The sequence below is a fragment of the Vanacampus margaritifer genome, chromosome 17 (assembly GCF_051991255.1).
Source record: "Vanacampus margaritifer isolate UIUO_Vmar chromosome 17, RoL_Vmar_1.0, whole genome shotgun sequence".
Classification (NCBI taxonomy): domain Eukaryota; kingdom Metazoa; phylum Chordata; class Actinopteri; order Syngnathiformes; family Syngnathidae; genus Vanacampus; species Vanacampus margaritifer.
In genome coordinates, this window is record NC_135448.1 from 11,500,587 (window position 1) to 11,519,842 (window position 19,256).

General features: G+C 41.7%; 2 protein-coding genes across 11 annotated transcripts in view; both read left to right on the top strand.

Annotated features, from left to right (window-relative positions):
- ptk2aa (protein tyrosine kinase 2aa) overlaps positions 1 to 10,793 on the top strand; it is a 37,964-nt gene extending 27,171 nt beyond the window's left edge. For 4 of the 10 annotated variants that reach the window (XM_077549453.1, XM_077549452.1, XM_077549456.1 and 1 more), the window contains 21 exons: positions 934 to 951; positions 2,270 to 2,326; positions 2,620 to 2,640; positions 3,236 to 3,333; positions 3,405 to 3,489; positions 3,566 to 3,666; positions 3,743 to 3,858; positions 4,013 to 4,113; positions 4,448 to 4,537; positions 4,625 to 4,829; positions 5,024 to 5,135; positions 5,237 to 5,311; positions 6,171 to 6,260; positions 6,422 to 6,526; positions 7,006 to 7,068; positions 7,219 to 7,258; positions 7,502 to 7,605; positions 8,712 to 8,867; positions 8,944 to 9,024; positions 9,143 to 9,228; positions 9,303 to 10,793. In XM_077549453.1, coding sequence (XP_077405579.1) covers positions 934 to 951; positions 2,270 to 2,326; positions 2,620 to 2,640; positions 3,236 to 3,333; positions 3,405 to 3,489; positions 3,566 to 3,666; positions 3,743 to 3,858; positions 4,013 to 4,113; positions 4,448 to 4,537; positions 4,625 to 4,829; positions 5,024 to 5,135; positions 5,237 to 5,311; positions 6,171 to 6,260; positions 6,422 to 6,526; positions 7,006 to 7,068; positions 7,219 to 7,258; positions 7,502 to 7,605; positions 8,712 to 8,867; positions 8,944 to 9,024; positions 9,143 to 9,228; positions 9,303 to 9,423 — 1,925 coding nt within the window. In that variant the 3' untranslated portion in view covers positions 9,424 to 10,793. Of the gene's footprint in view, positions 1 to 933; positions 952 to 1,043; positions 2,175 to 2,269; positions 2,327 to 2,619; positions 2,641 to 3,235; positions 3,334 to 3,404; positions 3,490 to 3,565; positions 3,667 to 3,742; positions 3,859 to 4,012; positions 4,114 to 4,447; positions 4,538 to 4,624; positions 4,830 to 5,023; positions 5,136 to 5,236; positions 5,312 to 6,170; positions 6,261 to 6,341; positions 6,527 to 7,005; positions 7,069 to 7,218; positions 7,259 to 7,501; positions 7,606 to 8,711; positions 8,868 to 8,943; positions 9,025 to 9,142; positions 9,229 to 9,302 lie in introns of those variants that run through there. The other 6 variants (XM_077549448.1, XM_077549455.1, XM_077549450.1 and 3 more) reach the window with 6 other exon arrangements.
- A 1,023-nt stretch (positions 10,794 to 11,816) lies between these two features.
- On the top strand, positions 11,817 to 16,295 carry LOC144037726 (major histocompatibility complex class I-related protein 1-like). Its single transcript, XM_077549460.1, has 8 exons — positions 11,817 to 12,232; positions 13,427 to 13,693; positions 13,832 to 14,110; positions 15,011 to 15,310; positions 15,399 to 15,506; positions 15,590 to 15,607; positions 15,700 to 15,818; positions 15,899 to 16,295. Exons 1-7 carry the CDS (start codon positions 12,169 to 12,171, stop codon positions 15,807 to 15,809), a joined length of 1,146 nt encoding a protein of 381 aa, XP_077405586.1. The 5' UTR covers positions 11,817 to 12,168; the 3' UTR covers positions 15,810 to 15,818; positions 15,899 to 16,295.
- The last annotated feature ends 2,961 nt before the right edge of the window (positions 16,296 to 19,256 follow it).

Genomic DNA, 19,256 nt, shown 5'->3' on the forward strand with positions numbered 1-19,256 from the left:
GCGAAAATCGATTCTGAATTTGAATCGAATCCAATCGTGAGACATTCAAAGATTCCCACTCCTAATAAATAGTAGCATTGCAAGAGGAGCCCATAAGCAAAGTAAAATGATGAGTTGAAATCGTGCTTTGACTCTGAGGTCACATTTAATTTGCTAAATTCCAAATCCAATATATAATCCATTATTTTTGATTTAAAGTGACAGAGCTGAATTTGCGGTCAGGATAGAAGACTTTTGCGATTATCATCAGCCAAGGCGACAGCCGCAGCTCAGTGCAGTGAGCCATTAATCTGGACGGCAGCCGGAATGCTGCAGACGTTTTCCCAACGTTCTCAGCTGGCGGCTTCCAATTTGACACGCAGGCAAAGCGCATATTCGCGTTTGTGAATTCTTTTCAGTATTGCGCTAAAATCATTAGAAGTCATTGTGGGCGAAGGGATCAAATCAAATGCCTTTAAATTAAAGATGTGTCAAACCTCCACTGATGTTGAAAATAATTGCCGGTAAATGATTTGTCTTGGGAGAAGTGTCTGATAATCAAAAGTATTGGGACACCTGATTGTAAAAATGTTGTGCTTCTGCCTTCTGTTTGCAGCTTGCACTCATTTGTTCTGCAGGATTTTGTGGGATTTGTGGGCGATTCTTTAGCAATTCTAACTGTCTGCTCACCATTTAAAGTCCGCCACTGGAATTTCAGCGTTCACCTCCGCCGCTCTCACACAAATATTTACAAGCGGCCGCAGACTGCATCGTGTGCAAGCCACGGTCTTGCATGCTGCCACTTTTTTAACGCTTTATTGACGCTTTAACTAACTGCCTGCGCGTTTGACTTTGCAGGTTGTGCGGCGGCCATTTTGTGGCACGACTAATCTCTGCTTTCTTTCTCTCTGTCTCCTCCTCTTCTGCTCTTGCATGCTCTCCCGGACCTTGCAGAAGATCTTAGCGGGGATGGTAAAGTGATCAATCTCTCTGTTTCTTGTGTTATGTGGAGCACCCCCCCCCCCCTTTTCCGGTACACTTGCACTCATGTGTGAAAGTGTGCTAAGGGTCCGGGCTACAGTTATGCATGTGCTCCTCTTCCGCCGAAGCTACATTAGCCCAATTTGCGAGAATTTTCTATATAATGATATGCTTTGCTCCTAAAATCAAAGGTGACACATCCACAAAAGCAACTATGGGATGTTTCTCTTTAAAGGAGTTTCTCCAAATGCTTCCCTCTCTCCACGCACACACACACAAACATGCACACGTGGACTGACATATATTTGTTGCACAAAGTCGTTCCTGGTTTCAAGCAATGCATTCCAGGCTATAATGGGCAAACACACGCGCTAAAGGGAGATTGGAATTTGAAAAGCCAAAGAGTTGTTTTGTTTTTCCGTGACTGGAATGTTGTATTATTAGATAAACCATAAGTAATTTAAACCAGCTTATGATGAAATGTGAAGGATGCGGCCTTCTTAAAACTTTCAGACAAGTGTTGTCTTGGCCAAAAAGCTTTTGAAATGAACGTGGAAGTCAGTCCAGTGCAGTTGAGTGGTTTCCACTGCTTTAATTGAGCCTGCCTTTTATTAGCCTTTAAATGATCCCGCCCGGCACGTTCCTGTTAAAAAATTTCTTGAGTTAATCAAGAATTTAGGGAGCAGATTTCCGGTGTTCCCACTGAGAGTCCGGCGAATCGGGTGTTAAGCTTTCACGGGCAGCAGATGTTGGACTCGTGTTGCGAGCAGCTGAGTCTGCAGCCTGATTTTATTTTAAACGCCAACCATCTGGTTAGGATGGATTCCGTCCATCCTTCCCTCCTCTTTTTTTTTTTGCCTCCTCCTCCACCTCCGCCTCCTTCCGTTCCTCCTCCTCCTCCTCCTCCTCCTCGTCCTGACGCCTTCTCTCGCTCTGTTTTAGATTTTTTTACAAACATCTCTTTTGGATCTCTGCTGCTTTTATTTATGTTTCTCTCCTCTTGAACTCTCGCTGGCCTCCTCTCCTAATTTTCCTGCCGCCATCGCGCCGCAAACGCCAGTTGTTGTCAAAGAGCTCAGCTGACACACCCAGCCAAGTTTGTGTGCGTGCGTGTGTGTCAGTGTGTGCGTGTTTGTAAGAGAGAGAGAGAGAGAGAAAGTATAGCTGCATGGGTGTCGCTTTGGGCAGGAGTCAAAACAGTGAGACTATTTTCAGTAAGCTCCTGCGCGTCCTCAATATTGCACATGCCTTTTTTTTTTTTTTTTTTTTGACTTACGTTGTTAGTCATAGTGTTTGATTTTCGTTGCAGAGACGGATGACTACGCCGAGATAGTTGACGAAGAGGACACGTACACCATGCCCTCCAGTAAGTGCACGATTTCCGTTGGGGTTTCTTTTAGTCGACAGGGGAGTGTGACACGCGTTTAGCCTCTTCCTTCTCCCTCCTTTTACTTCCTCTTTGAAAGCAAACTTTCAAATCTGACATATGTTCTTTGTATGCAATCCGTGCACGCGACGTGACAATCGCCGCCAAGTACGCCGATGCTGAATGGCCTGGATGCGCGTTTCCCGAGCTGTCTTGCCTCTTTCCCGCTTTTCACCTCCCTGTCTTCCTCTTTTTTTTTTTCCTCCGCTCTCCCACCCACATCGCCAACGCAGTGACCTATGGAATAGTGGAAGGTAAAAAAACAACAACAACAACAACAACTAAAAGCTTTAACTCTCTCATTCTGTCCAATTTCCACATTTTTCTTTGTCAAATCATCTCCCTTATTTTGACTATAGATTGACATTTGATTAATCAATGTTATTTTTAAAATATAAATTTTAAGGGGGTGGATATTCTACACTCCTTTTGACCGCTAATAATACACTCCAGTTTGCCTACATTGCCTCAAGACATGATTAATCAACGATTGATTCCACGTGATCCACTAAATTTCATTAATAACGATGAAAGAAAAACGCAAAATCAATTTTTGTTGTCATTTTATGTGATTTTTTTCTAGTGTTGGTTTTGCTGAATTACATGGAGGGATTAAGTTAAATGGATCAATATCATACATTTCAGTATAATTTAATTGTATTTAATTTCATTAAAAAAATATTACATTTAATTCAATTTGTTTAATTTAGTTTCATTTTCCATATTATTTTACGTGCTTTGCTGTAGGTGCTTTTCTATTCAGGTTGTTGCAAAAAAATCATAAAATGCAATTAGAGAAAAAAATAACGGTCTCTTTTTTTCCATCATCACTTCATTTCTTCTTTTTAGCGCGGGACTACGAGATCCAGAGGGACAGGATCGAGCTTGGCCGCTGCATAGGAGAGGGTCAGTTTGGAGATGTGCACCAAGGAGTTTACAACATCCCGGTACGTATACAGAATTATTAACATGGGAAGATGTGATAAACGGGATTCGGCATCGAGATGCTATCCTGCAGGACAAGCCAGCGTTGGCTGTCGCAATTAAGACGTGCAAGAACTGCACTTCGGACAGCGTCAGGGAAAAGTTCCTCCAAGAAGCGCGTAAGGCAGCCATGACGTTAGCAAACGTATTTCAATCGCGCGTATTCTGTTAAATGGACTACGCGTGCTTTTGCAGTGACTATGCGGCAGTTTGACCACCCTCACATCGTCAAGCTGATTGGCGTGATCACCGAGAACCCGGTGTGGATCATCATGGAGCTGTGCACGCTGGGAGAGGTCCGCTTCCTTATACCCAATTTTTACGCTTGAATGTATAGTGATTCTAATGGGGGTTTTTTTCCCCTGCGTACAGCTGCGTTCCTTCCTCCAGGTGAGGAAGTACAGCCTGGACCTGGCAACACTCATCCTGTTCGCCTACCAGCTCAGCACTGCGCTGGCGTATCTGGAGAGCAAACGATTTGTGCACAGGTGAACAAGCCATTCTCATTAAGACCTCGGTTTAAAAATGTCCTCACGCAGCCATACTTGGATGTTTTTTTATTTGTTTGTTTTTATGTGACATAAATGTCCATTTACGAGTCTGCATCATATTCTGCTTTTTTTTTTTTTTTTTTTTTTTTAGGGACATAGCGGCACGTAATGTGTTGGTGTCTTCGATTGACTGTGTGATGCTGGGGGACTTTGGCCTGTCCCGCTACATGGAGGACAGCTCCTACTACAAAGGTGATAATGATGCGCCTTTTCATATTGAATACAGTCAAACCGCTAAAATGAAACCGCTCTTTGGGGATAATAGTTTGTGGTCGACTTTAGAGGTACTGCTACTGTGTTCAATCAACTTAATGACTTGAGTTGGGCAGCATGATTGCATATTGCGAGTATGAATGGTTTGCGTTTGACTAGCGACCAGTTCAGGGAGCACCTCAATCCTATCCAGGTATCCTGGCTGCTTTAGTTGGAGTTTACCGCCATCTACTGGAGGCTTGGGGCATTTTCTGAAGCTTCTTTTTTTTGGGGGGGATTTTTTTTCTCAAGCTTCTATCCTTCCTCCTTTTAGCCTCCAAAGGTAAACTTCCTATCAAATGGATGGCTCCCGAGTCGATCAACTTCCGAAGATTCACCTCCGCCAGTGACGTCTGGATGTTCGGTGAGATTATCAGCTTCTTACTAAAAATGACATCGTATCATTGCGGCGGCGATGGCTCGTTAATCATTTTTTGCATCCCCGCCACAGGCGTCTGCATGTGGGAGATCCTGATGTACGGCATCAAGCCCTTCCAAGGGGTGAAGAACAACGACGTGATCGGCCGCATCGAGAACGGCGAGCGGCTCGCCATGCCGCCGCAGTGCCCGCCCACCCTTTACAGCCTCATGACTAAGTGCTGGTCGTACGACCCAAGCAAGCGGCCGCGGTTCACAGAACTCAAAACGCAACTCAGGTAATTACGATAACGGTGCACGATGATACGAAATCATCACAGACCGCATCATTTCACCATGCATGTGTAATGCTATCATATAATGTGAAATGCCGTAAACAGGCTAACATATACAAGCAGAGCAAACAACAATAGGAATATATTCACCGCAACTAATAGTTATAGTTAACCAACTTTTTGGATTTCTATAATAGCACCATACTGGAGGAGGAGAAGGTGCAGCAAGAGGAGAGACTGAGGATGGAGATGAGAAGACAGGTCACAGTGTCCTGGGACTCTGGAGGTTCAGATGAGGCGCCGCCCAAAGTGAGACTCGTCTTTTTTTTAAATTTTTTTATTTTTTAGCTTCAATGATGTAACTTGATTCCACAGCTCCAACAGAATGTGTCATTTATTTGTTTTTGCAGCCGAGTCGACCGGGTTACCCGAGCCCTCGCTCCAGTGAGGGCTACTTCTCTAGCCCACAGCACAACCACTACCAGGTACTGCACACACACAATGCCTAAATACCTCAAATGTGTCACACATGCACAAATATGACCTTTTTATTGCTAAAATAAGTTTTCATTGACCAATAATGACAATAAAGACATGCTCTATTTATTTGAGAGGATTCGGAAGACTGCATTTTTCTTCCCCCGCCCCCCCAATGGGTTAAGAGTTAGCACATCCACCTCATGGCTCTAAGTTCTGGGTTTGAATACTAGGATACTTTACCAGTATCATCATCTAAACTGTATTTGTTGTACCAGTATGAAACCACTTTTGAATGTCATGGTAGACACGGCCACCTAGTGGTTTAACATGGCATGTTTTTTTCCTAAGGGTGGGAAAGGATGAATACCACATTTTTGTCTTTTTTTTTTTTTTCATATATACCAGAAAGATGAACCCGGTGATTAATTGAGGCACAAAATCGGCCGTAGTTCAAGTCTCCATAGCAACTTGCCAAACCTGCATAACCAAAGGGAAACACTAGAAGCAGTGAAGACACAAAATGAAAACAAACATGGCCATCCTATCATTTCACTTCTAAAAGCTCTTTAGAGGGATGTCTTCAAGCAAAAAAACAAACAAAAAAAAAGTCGGAGTCAGCATGACCTCAGTGCACCGCAACATTGTCAGCAGTGACTGATGTGATCTACCTCTCACAAGTCATCCAAGCGGACAGCAGGCATTTTCCTTTTGTGCCTGAAACACCTTATAAGGAGCGGGACATTGTAACTGGACACAACAATATCACATCTGCAATATATATCTTGCTATTGTCAAAACTTTTGGGGGTGTTTTTGATTGATTATTATTTCGTTTATAACTCTCTCTTTTGGTGTCCAAATTAAGCCGACAGCACATGGCGGCGGCTTCCCTGCGACTGATTCATGGAACCAGCACAGACCGGAACACACTGCACTGTGGAGCACCAACACGGAGGTACATAAATAAGATGTTTATATCTGTCTATATTAAGAGTTTAAACTGTCAACACAACGATACAATGCTTTTCTTTTGCAGCAACCACAATATGAGGATCAAGTGTGACGATGGCAACTAAGGAAATAAGAGGATGAAAGCTCTTTTTTTTGTTCTTGCAGGACACGGGATGTGTGGGCCAAGCGCTCATGGAGGAGAGGCTAATGATGCAGCAGCAGCAAATGGAGGACGACCAGCGATGGTTGGAGCAGGAGGAGAGCTTCATGGTAACGGGAACGCACGCCACTCTCGTAGAAATAGACAAGCGACGCAGGCCTCGGCCAATCAGGGTTGAGCATTTGCGAAGGTAGGCGCGGCGAGACAGGAAGTGGGATTGGCAAGGAGGTTCGGAGCGAGCTCTGAGGTGTGGATGGAAAGAATGGGAGGAAAAGTGGAGGGGATCTTTTCCTTGACCGGCTCCTCCTCCTCTTGGAAAGAAACCTCCTTATAGATCCTATTTCTGCCATCTACTTCCTCTCTCCTCTTCAAATTCGTCTCGACCTCTTTTCATTTCATGACCTTCTCTCGCGCCACTCTTCTTGTTCAGACTTCTTTTTCTCCCAGGATGCAACTCTTCAAGGCTTGCTTCACCAAAACGGTACAGAAGCAAAGAGCCAGGGAGACAACCAGGGACACCTTGTTTGATAATGCCTGTTTTTCTTCTACTCAGGAACAATAATAATAATAGTTGTTTTTTTTTCTCCAGAAGGCCGAGCCCCGAAACAGCCGAGGGAGCATCGAACGAGAGGACGGGACGCTCCAGGCGCCGGTCAGTGCTTTAGCTTGACCATTTCTTTCCAAGTTTTTTTTTCTTCATTTGGCATGACCACATGACCACAGTGATGGCCGCAAGATGGCCGACAGCTCAACCCACCACTCCCTTCTCCTGACCTGTTGTGTGCATTTCTTCTCTGCGCAGGGTGGAAGCCAGCACATCTACCAGCCTGTGGGCAAACCAGGTAGGAGAGCGTCTTTGACCCGGTTTAGTCAAAACACCCCAAGGAGCAAGAACATCGTTTAAGCATACATTGGGCAGCATTAGCGATTCTGAATGTTGTGGGCAGATTCGACTGGCATGGCAACACATAGAGGCTGAAATATAATTGGACAAAAAATAAATAATGTGTTGGAAGCAGTGAAGTGAAGAGGATAGACTTAAATGCTAAAAACGTTGTGTATTTTTTATGTATTTATTTTTTTAGAACACATGGCTCCGCCGAAGAAGCCCCCTCGCCCCGGAGCCCCTGCTCACCTGGGCACCCTGTCCGGCCTCTGCCCCGTCGACAGCTACAACGAGGGCGTGAAGGTACGTCATGCTCGAAAAGTCCACAATTGAGTCTAGTGCCGCCATCCCATGCTAACAGCTTACAGATTTTGGGCTAATGTGCTGTCCCTCGCTCTCTCCTCTACCCAAACCCCCCCCCTCTTGCCTCCCCATATAGCCGTGGAGGGTAAGATGATCCGTGCGTTCTAGCGTAGATGTTCAGTAGTGTTAGCCTGTCGTCATCAGAGATTCATTCGGTGAATAATTTGGGTAACACAAATACAGTGGAACCTTCAAATACTTTTGACCCCTTGAAAAAAGATGGTGCCGTCATAGTACACAATAAAATTTTATCTAGCTGATGCTAACATAATTAGCATGTAGCTGAAAGCATAATGACTAGCATGGAAATGACCAGAGGAAGAATGGCAACTTAACTCATTCACTGCCATTGACGACTATAGACGTCAAAAATTCATGTGAACTATTTCTATTAATTTAACTTTTTTTTTATTATTTTATTTCATTTTTTATGAAAACCTAGAAAAAATGTTGTATTGTACATTTATAACAGATATAAAATTTGTGATTAATCCTGAGTCAACTATTGAAGTCATGCGATTAATTACGATTACAAATTTTAATCAACTGACGCCCCTTATTTTTATATATTTTTTTAAATTAGGGGCGCCACGCGATTATTATTTTTTAATTGAAATTAATTTCATCACTTCACTAGTTAATTAACGATTAATGTTCTGAATGTACAATAAAAAAAATCTAGGTTTTCATACTCTTGTTAGCAAAAGTGGAAACAAATTTAAACTAATAGAAATAGTTCAAATGAATTTTTGACGTCTATAACCCTCAACGGCAGTGAATGAGTTAAATACTTTTTGACTCTCCATTGCTCTCCAAGGGTAAGTAGCTGTAATTTATTTTACTTATATATATATTATATATTTAATACTATTTGTAGTTTACATTGGAGGTTCCACTGTTATTTATCAAGCCATAATCAGCATTAGTTCTAGCAGTAGTAAACATAATGTAGATTATTTGTAGTGTTCTGTCTGTCTATCTAGCTATATATAAAAAAAAATCATAATAAAGTAAAAAACACAATTCTCCTTCCCACAATGGTGCAGTTACAGCCCCAGGAGATCAGCCCGCCCCCCACAGCCAACCTGGACCGCTCCAACGACAAAGTGTACGAAAACGTGACGGCACTGGTCAAGTCGGTCATCGAGATGTCCAACCGGATTCAGCCAGCGGCGCCCGAGGAGTACGTGCCCATGGTCAAGGTGAGGGGGCGGAGCTCGTCACCAACGCAACATCCCAATTGAAGACTTCTGCTGAGGTTTTGTGCACGTTCTATAGGAAGTGGGTTTGGCGTTGAGGACTCTGCTGGCCACGGTGGACGAGACCATTCCCGTGCTGCCCGCGAGCACCCACCGAGAGGTAAACGCACACATGGCTGGTAGTCACGTTAGGATTGTGTGCAGCTTCCTGTCGACACCTTTTCATTCAGCAACTTAAACATTGGAATATCATGTGACATCATCCTCACATGACACAGATCGAGATGGCGCAAAAGCTGCTCAATTCTGACCTGGCAGAGCTGATCGCCAAGATGAAGCTGGCGCAGCAGTACGTCATGACCAGGTGAGCGCCGCATTGCTTTGCCCCGCCTACATCTCGTTGTTGACGCGAGACGCTCGTCTGGTCTTTTTCTGCAGCTTGCAGAAGGACTACAAAAAGCAGATGCTAATGGCTGCGCATGCCCTCGCCGTAGATGCCAAAAATCTGCTCGATGTCATCGACCAGGCGCGTCTCAAGATAATCACGCGAACACATTAGTATTGAAAGATGTCCAAAAATGCAGGAGCGAGATGGACGTTGGTCACCACGGAGACAGAGACTTGGATCGAAACGGTGCGCAGTGGACACTAAGTCACCCTGTTTTGGTGTCTTCTTGTAATTCCTTTTTTCTTTTTTTTTATGAGAAACTCTTATCACATATTTACAATAATACAGTGATTAATGACTCCCTATTTTAAAATACTTATTGTAAGTTTCTCTCAATTTTTTTGTTCTTTATTGTAAATTTTTTTTTTTACAGGAAATTGATTTGAGAGGAAAGTTTGCATGTAGCATGAGTTCTACATTTATTTATTTAAAAAAAAAACAGAATGTGGAAGAGAAGCACTAGTAACTGTTGAGATTTAGTTACAAAATTAAATTATATACATGAAAGAAACGGCACAAAAAAATCAGGAGCAAAATTACAATAAATGTGTATTTTAAAAGAAGGGGTTACTTTTTAATCACCCTGTACATTTTCAAAAGCAGCCATTTTTTAAAATCTATTTAACACGTGAGGACTCGTTTTGAAGGAGTTTGCCACGTGACGAACTGGAAAGCAGATGAAGTAGTGACGTTTGAACTTGCTTTTTATATAATATATATAAAGTTTATATACATATGTAATATTTCCCGCCTTTGTTCTTACTGATTTTTTTTTTTTTTTTGTCAGTGTTGCTTTATTTTCCACATTCTCGTCCTTCATCTTTAAATCAGGGGTGAGGAGCAGTTTTCCCATTTTTTTCTAAAATATATGATTGACAAATATGAGCATTTGCAGGTTAAATGTTTTTAAATGTGTATGTCAGCTCCTCTGAGGTTTGATTTGTTTATGAAGTTGCATGACAGGTCACGTGCCGCAGGTTACCCACCCCATTTTTAAAACACAAGCAAGTACACGGCAGGCCACTTTTTTTTTTTATCAAGTTACATATATAAATAATTCTATTTTAACACTTTTATGAGGCACAGATTGCTTGTTCGATACAAGCATAGAATGGAATGGATATAGAACACCATAAATATGCTTTTTATTGATGCTTAAAAATCTTGATGGCTTCTTTGTTTTTAATGTGTATAACAAAGTCATATTGGGTTGCTTTTTTTATTTTTACACTACAAAGCAAATTGGCAACTTTTCACTTTTCAGACTAGAATCCAATACTGTGAATAGACAAGAATCACAACATTATTTATTGGGTGAATGGCGACTGCAGTTGGATACTTTAGTCAGCCAGTTTGAACCTGATAAATTCCCAGAATGGGATGTATAGTCCCTTTTCACAATTGACCCCCCCCCCCCCCCCCACCATTTCTCTCAGGAAAAGACTCATGTACAGTTGCAAATAAAAAACACTCATAAACAGGTTACGGTTACTTCTTTATTTACCATAAAATGTATTATTTCTGCTATACAGCTATTTTCTAGCGTTGTAGTTGCCTAAAACGTTTCAATTATTTTTTAAATAATTGAGAAAAAGAAAACCGTGTTAAAGTCTTCCACTGAAGAGTATTCGCTTTTTAAAAATGTTTTATACAAAACTGCATTGGATTCCATTTGTTTTACAACAATAAGTCCGCTTTTTCTGTGGTTCTTTTGTGAATAGTTCAACTCAACTGCCCTTAACTTTGCGGCTTCTTTAAGTTTCAAATTCCACAGTTTTGTTTTGCGCAAGTTGAAAAGTGTCCCTGTGGCTGTGGCGCTCTGTATTTAAGTATAAATTAAATGGATAATTATTGAAGGATTAACTATCATTATGAGGCGAACAACTGTCGTGGCTATGCGTACATAAATTTACATATTAGAAGAAGAAAAAAACAAAAAACAGAAACCACTATGCTTTGATTTTGATGGCCGAGAAACGCGCCAGTCCGGTTCAGTTTATGTGCAATTTCTCTGCCTCCATCTGCTGCTTAAATTGTGAACTGCAACTAAAATGTCATCACCTACTGCTCATGCGCAGAAGTGTATGCTGTTTTGTCGGGACACTGGTGTCTCGTATTCTGCCTTTACTACATTTTGTTTGCTTCAAACTCTTTGTAGTTGGGTTAGGATTGTAGTCTTTTATACATGCAATAAGAAATGTATTTTCAAAAATGAAATACATGAAGAGGACGTATTTTGTCCACATTTTAAATAGCTTTTTTTATTTTTGAATATACATCTAGAAGTGTGTGTGTTCCGAGTGTCATTGGCTGGTCTGTGGTCACGTGATTTCCCCGAAAGGAGCACTTCCTTGTCTTACCGGCTCCCGACCAGCAGGAAGGAAAGCGTCGCTGCTTCCAAAAACACTTGACCCCCCCTCCCCGATGTATTGCTGAAAGTCAGCATTTGCACACCTTGAATGCGAATCCGAGCTGTTGTTCTTGCTGGCGTGGCGTCAAGGAATTTTGCGTCACACGCCAGGAAACTTGAACTTGACCACTTAAGCTTTCAAGCGTTCCGACGCGTCCGATAAACAGTTTATTATTCAAAGCTCAGCTTGACAAAATGAAATGAAAAGTTGCGAAGTTTTATTACTTTTGCTTCAACGCATCTTAAACGTTTTTTCATTTTCATATTTCTGTCCAAAGTGAAATGCTTATGTACAGTACAGTATGTTGTGTTTCTTGACCTGACGTCACCGGTCTGCGGTCACGTGATTTCACCGAAATCGAAATCTAGCCGCTTCCTTGTTGCCTTCACCGTATTTGAGCGGCGTCTTCTGGTTTGCTTTGACGCGGGACCGAAAGGAGCAAAAGATGTGGAAGATGAACTTGTTGGGATTGTTTGTGGTGGTTGTGCAAATCCACAGCGTGACGCCTGGTAAGTGCACAAGTTGACTCTCCCAATTTTTCACGTCTTAGTTGAAGGAAGCAACACTTGAACTGCAAACTTCCTTTAACATAACACTCGCAAATAATCACTCAACTGAAATATGAAAAAGATGTCATCTAGTGATGAAGTAAACTGTAAAGGAGATAAATAGCAAACGTGTTCGACAAGTGTATTAAAATTGTAACTTGTTGACTGGCAAAATAGAAGTGGTCATAATTCATGAATTTCGTCATGAATTAATTTTAACAATCATTCGCTTAATTTAAATGAACGCAAAAAACTAAATATATTAAGTGTTGTAAATGTTTCGTAGAAAAAAATGATAATGGTTGGTTTATATATATATATATATATATATATCCATATTTGAAATTATATTTATTTATTTATTTATATAAATATATATATATATATATATATATATATATATATATATATATATATATATATATATATATATATATATATATATATATATATATATACATAATTTCAAATATGGACAGTCCAAGATTTGTGGACAGCAAACAAACAAAATGTTTTTGTTTTCGCTTTGACTGATTCACTCGCTCACATATTTCCTGACGGCGTTCTCTCACTTTCCAAACTTGTAATGATTGTATTGGAATATTTAATCAACGGTATTAATCTCCTCTTAAATATACTTAACTTAAATACTGTATAATAAATGAAAAAAATGTAGTATGAACGAAAAAACATATAGAATAAAAAAAATATATATATACTGTGTTGTATAAGCAAATTAAAAAAAATACTTTTAATGGAAAAATGACTGTAAATGAAAAAAGAACATATATGATGAATGAAAAAGCATTAATAAACTAAAAATCATACCAAAACCCAAAAACATATATAAATAAACAAGAAAATATACATAATTAACAGAAAATAAAATAAAAGGGAAAGTAACACGGGCGAGAAACGAGGGAACACTGTACATACAAAATAGCAATGTCTGTGTAATAAAGGATTAATAAGCAAACTTATTAAGGAAGTGTTTGTTTGGTTTGTGTGTAAGAATGAGCTGAAATCAATCAATGTATTGAAATGAATGCAAAAGACAAATATGTGTTTTAACAACAATAAAAACAATTATTTCCTCAAAAAGATGTCAATCGTTTGGACGTCAAACAAACAAAATGTTTTTGTTTTCTCTTTCAGTGGTTCACACGCTCAAATATTTCACAACTGCGTCCTCTCACATTCCAAACTTGCCATCGTACTTTGATGTTGGTTATGTTGACGGCGTTGAGATCTCTCGTTACGACAGCAAGAGCAGGAAAGCAAAAGCCAAACAGGACTGGATGAACAAAATCACCGACGAGGATCCGCACTACTGGGAGAGAGAAACACAGATCGGTATTGGTAATGAGCAGGTCACCAAAGTCAACATTGAAATTGTGAGAGAGCGCTTCAACCAAACTGGAGGTTTGTTTACATTCAACTTTCTAACAACAAAAACATTTCATGTGTGAATACTTTTTGCTTTAACTATTCACGCACACACATACTCAAGTCGGATGTGCAGAAGTAAGGTTGCTTTGTGTGTGTGTGTGTGTGTGTCAGGTGTTCACATGTTCCAGAGGATGTCTGGCTGCGAATGGGACGACGAGACTGACGAGGTTGACGGTTGGGAACACCTCAGTTACGACGGCGAAGACTTCATCTCGTTTGACTTGTCGACACTGAGATGGATCGCAGTTAAGCCGCAAGCTGTCGTCAGCAAACACAAGTTGGACCAAGACGACGCCTGGAATCAATACCAGAAGCATTATTACACTGAGATTTGTCCTTCTTACTTGAAGAAGCATGTGAGCTATGGGAGGGACTTCCTGATGAGAACAGGTACCAGCACGCCCCCTGGAGGAGCATGGCTGACATGGCAACATGCACTCTCGCCTTGCCCCTCTCACACATTCTCCATTTTCCTCACTTCGCATGTTCTGTTTTTCCTCTTACTAATTTCATCATCTTGCACTCCAACTTTCCTTATTTTCACACATTCTCTCCATCTTTCCGTCACACGTTTTCTCTCACGCTTTTAATCCACATTTTGTCCTGTCACACATTCTGGCCATTTTTTTTCTGCTCTCACGGGTTCTATCCATCTCTCTCTCACTCATGCTCTCCATCTTTGGTCTTCACACATTCTCTTCATTCATTATCCTCTCACTTTCTCTGCATCTTTGACTTGTCATCTCTCCATCTTTCTGAACCTCATGTTCATGATTTCCCCACTCACACATTTTCTCTATCTTTTGTCCTCTCACACATTGTGGCTATACTTCTTCCTCTCACACATTCCCTGTCATCTTTCTGAGTTCACACTTGCTCTCCATGGTTTCTCCTCTTCAACTTGTTCTCCATCTGTCATCCACTCACTTTCTTCCCATCTTCTGTCTCTTTCCTCTACGGTCCTCTCACACGACTCTCACAAGTTCTTTCTGTCATTCTCTCTCTTTCTCTCTTCTTTTCATTTTTCGCTCTTTCCTTCTTTGGTCCTCTCATACATTCACTTTAACTATCATCCTCTCATGCTTGTTCTCCATCTTTGGTCCTCACACACATCCTCTGTATTTTTCTCCTCTCACACCTTCTCTCTGTCTGTCATTCTCCCACATATTTTCTCCATCTGTTATTCTTATACATCTTTTCTCCTCTCACACAATCACTCCATCTGCCACTTTCTCCCCACCTTTCCTTCTTTGTTCCTCTCACACATTTTCTCCATCCCTTGCCCGGCAGAGCTGCCGGTGGTGTCGCTGCTGCAGAAGACGCCTTCGTCGCCGATCACGTGCCACGCCAGCGGTTTCTACCCGGCGGACTCCGTCCTATTTTGGAGGAAGGACGGCGAGGAGCTCCACGAGGACGTGGAGATGGGAGAGCTCCTCCCCAACCACGACGGAACCTTCCAGACGACGGCCCACCTGAAAGCGGAGCTGCCGGCCGACGCGGCGGGCCGCTACGAATGCGTCTTCCAGCTGGCCGGCGTCGAGGACGACATGGTCACCAAGCTGGACAGAAGAAGCATCCTGACTAACCATGGTGACGCACGCACGCACGCACGCACGCACGCACGCGCACGTGATCCTTGCGTGTCATTCACACGTCTTCCTTCTCACGTCTGGTCAAGAGGAAGACGCCACTAAGGTGACGCTGGCCGTTGTTGTCCCCTTGGCGCTCCTCGCTCTGCTGGCGCCGCTGCTCGTGCTCCTCGTCAAGCGTCACAAAAGCCCACCAGGTGAGGGACGCAAATGTTGGCCTGCCTGCCGGCAACATTCGGGTTCACAAGTCGCAACTTTCTTCCTCTTTTCTTCCTTGCAGCCAACTACGCTCCAGCTTGTAAGTCAAACATCTTCGCAGTCCTGTCCAGGTCCGATGTCCACCTTTGCGAAAAAACGCTCCACATCTCTCGCTATCTTTGCGTCCCGCAGCTGCTGACGCTTCCAATTCCGAGCCGGCCTCAAAGACGGTTTCCGAGCCTGATGCCGAACCTGCTTACGAGTCGGTTCCTGAGGCTGATTCCGGGACCAGTTCCTCGTGACGTCACACGGTGAGCGAGCTGACCCGGACTCCACGTGTTCTTGGACTCTGGATTCATGTCCACCATTTGCTGTGCTCGTCTTCGTGCAGGTGTCGGGACACGACAGAGACGTCTCCATCCAAGTGCTTGGATTTGAAAACAGAGAGAATTTTGATTTGTTTCCGAGATTTATTTGAGTTTCACGGGTTGCTTTCTTCTTTCTGTCCGTTTGATTTATATGAAATCGTCAGTCACATGGTGAGAAGGATTTCTTCTTTCTTGGTATCAAGCAGTTGAATAGCAATAATAGATTGATATCACATTTTTGGATTGTGGGTTTGCCTCCTCTATCATCGTTACCTAGATTCTTCTAGAATTTCTTTCACTTCAACAGTCAGCAGTTAATTGGTACATTTATCACAATGTTGTTGTTTGCGCTTATTTGACCTCGTGATGTAAATATTGGACCAATAAAAGGATGATGAATGGGGGGAAAAAAAAGCAAAATGGATGTTTTTTTCTGAGTTTGCTCAAGTTTCTGGAAGCTCCTCCTGCCCACCGAGCGCCAGCCTCTTCTTCTCACCTACAGGACGTAGGACATTCTTAACTAGTGATGTGCCCTACTGTGCCGATGCGCTTGCCGAGTAAACCGGAAAAAAATCTGCAAAGCGCGCATCGAGGCATGTGTTGATTTTGTGGCCACGCCCGAAACCTCGGAACGCGCGTTGCTACGTCCGAAGCCTCGCCAGACGGGCTTCCTACGTCATCGCCAACACAGAGTTTCGCGGGTGATTCGAAATAAAATGGCGCACCGAGACGACAATGAGCTCACAGGTGACACTGACACACCCAACTCGCATCTTCAAACCTCAATCGGATTCGTTTTGCAATGGACGCACCCGCAACCAAAAAGAAGAGAACATCCCCTGTCTGGGATCATTTTGAGCAGATCTCTCCGAAAAAGGTACAAATTATAATAAGCAGTGTGAAAATATATTGTAAATGATTGTGACAACACAGTGTATCCCTCGTTTTAACGTCTTTCTTCTGCTGATATGTCAAAAGGTGAAGTGTAAACTTTGTTCGAAAGAACTTGGGTACCAAGACAACACTTCATCTATGTTGAGGCATTATAGGGCCCTGCATGAAAATAAGGAGACAACTCAAATAGAAGCACGCCCAGGTAAGCCATTTCTTAACATGCAATGAAAAAACAGCATAGCCTACCATGTATATTTGAAATGTGACAGATGAAATGAATGACATCTATCATTAATAGGCCTACTCGGTTTCTGTTAAACTGCAGTAGATAAGAATGCAGTGGATGATCCATATGGTCATCGAAGATTCCGTTTTGTGGAGGGCACAGGGTTCAGGAAGCTTATCCAAGCTTTCGACCCTACATCTGTTCTCCCCACCAGGCAGGTGTGTATGAGAGCACATGAATCATTATTCTCCCATAACTGCTCTTCCAATAGTGTTCTTTCTCCTTTCAAACAATAATGACCTTTTATTTTCAGGTGGAGACACGCTGGAACAGCACCTGTGTGGTATGCTGGAGTCCATAAATAAAAAAATTAGAGGTCCTCTCCCTAATCAGCGAGGACGTCAAAGAATTAAGGGTAAGCTTGGAATTCGTCAGCCAACGGGTAAGTGACCTCCAACGCGATAATGCCGAGTTACGCTCTTCACTCGCGACTGTTTCAGCCGAGTTAGAAACCATTAAAAAGGAAAATAAAACGCTAAAAGAAACTGTTCTGGATGTCCAATCCCGTAGCATGCGGGAGAATTTAATATTTTTAGGTATATCCGAGAATACCTCTGACAATCCAGAGGTTGAGATAAAAAAAATTATGACCACGTCGTTAAAAATTCCTCAGGAGACGTAAATAACATCTCTTTTCACCGGGTACATCGGCTTGGAGCCCGTAGGGGCAACAAACCCCGTCCTATTATCGCCAAGTTTGAGCATTTTAAACAGAAAGTATTTGTTAAAAGTCAAAGACGGGAGCTTAAAGGGACCTCATTTGGAATGAACGAGCAATTCCCGAGAGAGATTAATGAGCGGCGAAAGGTACTGTTTCCTATAATGAAACAAAATAGGCAGGAGGGTAAACGGACTACGATGGTCTTGATAAGCTATTCATCGATGGCCAACTATTCCGGAACCCGAACTTCGCTCCCTGGCTCTTCTAATTGGCATTGGTGGAACTAAACTTTGTTTGATTATTAGATGTATACATATACTGTATATGTGGTTATAAAACCTAACATATGATTACTCATTATCTTTAGGCTATATTATAAATATAATATTAATACATAACTATATCTAAAGTATATTTACACAATAAATCTCACTTAGGTTACCAGTTACTGGTGTATTTTTATGTTTAAACCCCCGCTAACTTCCTTCACTTTCACCTTCCTACCCGTTTTTTCACTGTTATATTTACTTACACGTCACCTCATATTTTACACAAATCACCTAACCACTTTGATTCTATCCTATAACATGCCAATATTGACAAACAGCCTATACAGATACATACACAGGATTGAGTCTATATTGTTTGTATGCATAAATTAGTTCTGGTTTCCTGGAATGTTTGTGGCGCTCGCTCACAAGCAAAAAGAATAAAAACTTTAGACCATCTCTTAAAATTAAAAGCAGATATTTGCCTCCTACAAGAAACCCACCTACAAAAATCTGAAGAAAAATTACTTATTGATAAGAATTTTAGCCAAGCGTACTCTGCCCCTTATAACAGTAGACAAAGACGAGTCTGTATACTCATACATAAGAATTTACTCTTTACTCTAAATAATACAATAACAGACCCAGAGGGCCGATACATTATTATTCAGGCGACTATATTTAATAAAATATATACATTTGGCAATTTATATGCCCCTAAAAATGATGATCCGGCCTTTTTCCATGATTTTTTCTCTCAGCTGTTTGATTTAGCAGCGAACTCTACTATTATTATTGGAGGAGACTTTAACACAGTCTCAAATCCATTAATAGACCGTTCTAATAATACAACATGTATAAAGCGATTACAATCTACTAAAGTAATGGGGGAAGATATGGATGACTTTGGCCTCGTCGACAGCTGGAGACTTAAAAACCCAAATAAGAAGGAATTTACCTTCTTTTCCGCTGTGCACCGGTCTTTTTCAAGAATTGATTATTTTCTTACAAATAACTCTATTGTTGATAAAACTGTTACAAAAATACATCCTATTATTATTAGCGACCATGCACCAGTCTCCCTTTCCCTACAAGTTGATTAGACCTTTAAACCACCACCGACATGGCGGTTTAACATCTCACTGCTGAACGACGCAGAGTTTGACAAAATTAAAAGAAAAGAGTGGGCAGACTTTTTGGAAATAAATGACTCTCCAGACCTATCGCCATCTCTTCTCTGGGAAAGCAGTAATTAGAGGTAAAATGATATC